The sequence below is a fragment of the Engraulis encrasicolus genome, chromosome 20 (assembly GCF_034702125.1).
Source record: "Engraulis encrasicolus isolate BLACKSEA-1 chromosome 20, IST_EnEncr_1.0, whole genome shotgun sequence".
Classification (NCBI taxonomy): Eukaryota; Metazoa; Chordata; class Actinopteri; order Clupeiformes; family Engraulidae; genus Engraulis; species Engraulis encrasicolus.
The window spans coordinates 13,337,753-13,342,752 of NC_085876.1; the positions used below are offsets into that span (position 1 = coordinate 13,337,753).

General features: G+C 46.0%; 1 protein-coding gene across 2 annotated transcripts in view; it reads left to right on the forward strand.

Annotated features, from left to right (window-relative positions):
* Positions 1–5,000, forward strand: part of pvrl2l (PVR cell adhesion molecule related 2 like) — a 241,666-nt gene that overhangs the window by 89,186 nt on the left and 147,480 nt on the right. For both annotated transcript variants that reach the window (XM_063185466.1, XM_063185465.1), the window contains exon 6: positions 2,959–3,113. In XM_063185466.1, the coding sequence (XP_063041536.1) occupies positions 2,959–3,113 (155 nt within the window). The remainder of the gene's footprint in view (positions 1–2,958; positions 3,114–5,000) is intronic.

The window sequence follows — 5,000 nt, forward strand, 5'->3', positions numbered from 1 at the left end:
CCTATTTGGTAATGACTGCAGATGAGGATGGATGTGCCCGGTGCAATAACAATTACGAGTGAATGCATGAGAGAGAGAGAGAGAGAGAGAGAGAGAGAGAGAGAGAGAGAGAGAGAGAGAGAGAGAGAGAGAGAGAGAGAGAGAGAGAGAGAGAGAGAGAGAGAGAGAGAGAGAGAGCGAGAGAGAGGTAACAAGAGAAGATGCACCATTGTGTGTCTTCACTCGTTCGCCATCCCTCGTTCCATCCCTCCCTCCTCCTCCGAATCTCTCTCTCTCTCTCTCTCTCTCTCTCTCTCTCTCTCTCTCTCTCGTCTACACTTCCTTTAATGGACCCCTAAGTAAGTCCCCCTCCTCTCAGCTCTCGGTGGTAAACAACTTCCCTACCAAAAGTATTTAAGTGGGAGTCAGTTAGCAGCCTGAGCATGGCGTGGAATGTACGCAGCACATTTACATGAGAGGCTCCAATAAACCTTAATCAGTTCCAGCCCCTATTAAATAGGAGAGGGAGAAAGGAAGGGAGAGGAAGGGAGAGAAAGGGAGAGAAGGGGAGAGAGAGCAACACAGAGAGAGAGAGGCAGAGAGAGGGGGAGAGAGAAACAGAGAGAGAGAGAGGCAGAGAGAGGGTGTGTGTGTGTGCCCGCGTGTGTGTGCGTGCGTGCATGGATGAGAGAGAGAGAGAGAGAGAGAGAGAGAGAGAGAGAGAGAGAGAGAGAGAGAGAGAGAGAGAGAGAGAGAGAGAGAAGAGAGAGAGAGAGAGAGAGAGAGAGAGAGAGAGAGAGAGAGAGAGAGAGAGAGAGAATGTGTTTGTGTGTGGGGGGTGGGGGAACCACAGCATGCTCTTGGTCTTATTGAGTCTGACCACTTAATTGACTAATTAAATAAATTGATTGGGCTTGGAGCAGCATCCATTTGGTTTCACTGGCTGTAATCGTCAGTGGACTGAAAGCTCATCGTACAAAGACACACGCACGGCTACAGCTTCCCCATTCACCAGAGGCTTTCTTCTTTTACTTCCCCTCTTCCTCCCTTCCTCTCTCTTCTTAAAAATCTGTCGTGTTATTTATTTACTTATTCTGTTTGGTTGAGTGCACTTGATGAACTCATGAAGGTCTAACATAATTAAGTCATACTGTTGAACAGAGGTGCCAATGGCCGCTTTGGATTTTTTTTTCATCCTGCCACGTGCAGTACAGTAGATCTGCCCTATAAAAGAAAAATTCAGTCACTACATGATCATAGAAGCTGAGACAACGGCTTTTTAACATTTTGATGCTTTTATCTACTTAATTAATGGCAAGCAGCGAGGGATTGAGTCACATTACAAAGGAAGTGTTGTAGAGTCGATGTCTAGTCTAAACCCAATTATGCCTTCGCCTGAAGGGACCCGAGGCTTTACTGTTCTACAGCCGTCTGGCCGTACGTGAGTCTGAATTTGTGGGACTTTGCATCCCTGCGTCCGTCTGTGCAAATGTCTGTCTGTCCAATTGTCACATATTTTTGTTCAGAGATAACTGTTGAACATCTGGACGAATTTTGATTAAGTTTTATATGTTTATGATGAATAATACTCTGTGAAATGTAGATGAACCTAATTCACCTTTTGGAGGCAAACGCTTTCAAGATGGCCAGCCACCGAGGCATCATCCAAACTGTCTATTTGGCACTGGACTTCCACCTGGTTTCATATCACTTAGTGTGTAGGCAGGCACTGCCTTTGATCCAAGCATTTTTGTGAATTAGCGAATTTGGGAAGGTGCGATAGGTTAGCTGACTCATGCAGTGCACTGTATGCACTGTAATTGCCTACATTACTGTAAGTGCCCCAGCATAAGGGATATTCCACGGCAGGGCTTTTACACTCTCAGGCAAGCCATGGCACCTCAGTACTTGGCTCCCTGTCATCTCATTGGCACTGTGGTAAATCACATTTAGTACGGTATTAATAGCACTGGGCCCCCATGCTCACTAAAGTGTGTTATGCTCTAATAATCAAGCTGAAATAATTTACTTTCTTTTCTCCTGTGTTCATTTGCGGATCGCAATTAGGCTGAAATCTTTGTTCTTTTATTGGGTTACGCAGTAGAAGCTTCAAATGGTCTGTTTCCCAGAAAACACAAGATAGTTGTGAACCTAGTTAAATTAGTTGGGCAGACATTGTGCCTAGTATGCTACCATCTGGTGCTTCTCACCTTTGCTCACTAAGCAGACAATTAAAAAAAAAAAATACAGCACAATGACCATTTCTTCCTTTTTAAAAAAAATACACATTTCGGTCCTAGACCTTCATTAGGAGTTTACAGCAAAATGGTCAGTGCACGGGAGTTTTTTTCAAATTGTCTACTGAGTGACCATGGGCAATCTCCGACGCACCTGCAAGCTGAGGTGTGCGTAAGAAAAAAAATGCAAGTTTGACCTTAACGCACCACGCATCTTTTCAATATCATTCTATTGCATGGCAAGACATTCTAATGTTATAGAGACATGAACATGTGTATTCCATTACAATTGCATTTTCTTTTTGTCAATAATGTTCCACAAACACACAAAAAAGGCTTGTGTCACTGCAAACGAAAAAGCACTGAAAAAGCAATAGCTTATGGTGCACACTTGTACAGACAACTTGTACAGACTCGCTCTGTCTCCTACCTATCTCCTGTCATTTCTTCACTCACTCTCCTGTCAAAGTAAAGCCAAAGCCTTTTTGACTTCCTGCCTTGTGAGTGTGAGTGTGAGTGTGAGTGTGAGTGTGAGTGTGAGTGTGAGTGTGAGTGTGAGTGTGAGTGTGAGTGTGAGTGTGAGTGTGAGTGTGAGTGTGAGTGTGAGTGTGCGTGTGCGTGTGCGTGTGCGTGTGAGTGTGAGTGTGCGAGTGCGAGTGCGAGTGCGAGTGCGAGTGCGCGTGCGTATATATATACGTATGCGTTCGTGCATATGAATGAGTATACGTGTGTGTGTTTCCAGGTCGAACGGCCCGCTGCCAGACACGGTGCAGGTGGAGGACAGTGGCCACCGGCTGGTGGTGAAGCGGGTGGACGACAGCGTCAACACCACCTTCGTGTGCGAGGTGAAGAACAGCCTGGGCTCCGGCAAGAGCCAGCTCACCGCCGTGGTGATCGGTGAGTCCCCTGGCCTCCCCTTCTCTTCTCCTGGCCTTGTGTTAACTTGGCTCATGCATGTTATGTCGCAGCGGTCTGTTTAACTGCTGCCACTGTCCACCAATGCAGACACGCACACACACACACACACACACACACACACACACACACACACACACACACACACACACACACACACACACACACACACACACACACACACACACACACACATGCATACACACTTGCATACACACACCTACACGCAGACAATACACACACACCCACAAACGCATAAACACTCACAGACTAACTAACAGACACACACACACACACGCAAACCCAGATACACACTCACAGACTAACACAGACTAATGTCTGCAGAAGATGACGCGCTGACACAGAGACACACACATACATTGGTGGGCCAATATATTTGCAGAAATACATGAACCACCCACACCCACACAGACCTGTACACAAACACGCCATTTCATACATATGCACACACGCACACACGCACACACGCACACACACACACACACACGCCTTGCTGGTGTATTGGGTTTTTTGCTTTTTAAATACTTTGTTTCCCCATCACATGTCCTCCTCACTGGGCCCTTCGCTAGAGGTGGGAGCTGGGGCTTTTCATGAGCTCCGTGGTCAGAGAGCGCAGCACAATACTCTCCCGTCATGCTCCATTGGGTGCCTGTTTATTTATTCCTTTGTTTGTTTGTTTGTTTCTGTTTTGTATTATTTATTAATTTATTTTACTTTCATTCTTTTCGTTTGTTGGGTTCTTCTTTTCATTTCCTGCGACTGCTTTTGTTGGTGCGGTGTTTTTTCTTTATGATTTAATCTTTTTTTTTTTCTTCTGTTCCGTTTTTGTTCTGTTCCCGTTTGGGAGGGTGTCAGCGGGTGTGAGCCAGTTTTTGCCGGGTATTTTCCTCTCTCCCTGGTTGTGTTCTTCTTCTTCCCCTTCCCCTTCCTCCCATCCTCTCCACCACGCAAGTCCTCCGCTTCTTTCCTTTGCTCCTCTTCCCTCCCCTTCACTTTCCTTCCCTTCACTTCCATTCCTCTCTCTTCTTCTTCTTCCTCTTCCTCTTCTTCCTCTTCTTCTCTTTTTCTTTTGAAAAGTTTGGGTTTTTACTCTGTACTTCCCTCTGTCTTCCTGTCTCCTACTCTCTCTCTCTCTCTCTCTCTCTCTCTCTCTCTCTCTCTCTCTCTCTCTCTCTCTCTCTCTCTCTCTCTCTCTCTCTCTCTCTCCTTTTTCTACTTTTTTGGAAAAAAAAAGGAAAATAAATCTTCAGTCGTCACCCTCCTCCATCTCCACCTCTCTCTCTCCTCCTGCATCCTCCCTCTCCTATCATATCATGTCTGCCATCTGTATCACTTTGCCTCCATGACCCCATCCCTTCAAAAAAAGAGAAAAAAAGAAACTTTTCATTTCTTGGCTGTGGGAAGAGGCTCTCTCTGATGGTGTTCCTAACCTTTTGCTCTGCGTGCATGCCTGTTTTAATCTGGCTCTTTTTCAATTTGGTGGTTCACGCCAGGAGGACACGCTGCTCTCTAACAGGGTCCTGACTCTCTCTCTCTCTCTCTCTTTCTTCTTTTTCTCTTGCTCTCTCTCTCTCTTTTCCTTTTCTCTTGCTCTCTCTCTATCTGGCCCTCTCCTCCACTGCTCTGCTTTGGTGCACTGACACTGGTGAAAAACACACACGCACGCACACACACACATACACACACACGTACACTGACACATACACACACACACACAGACACAAACATTCACACACACAAACACACGTATACAAAGAAGACTCAAGCCACTGGAAGAACATCACTGCTCTGGAAGTCTGTATACTGAATTATGGCTGCGTTGCCATTTGTTGCTGCCTTTCCAGTACA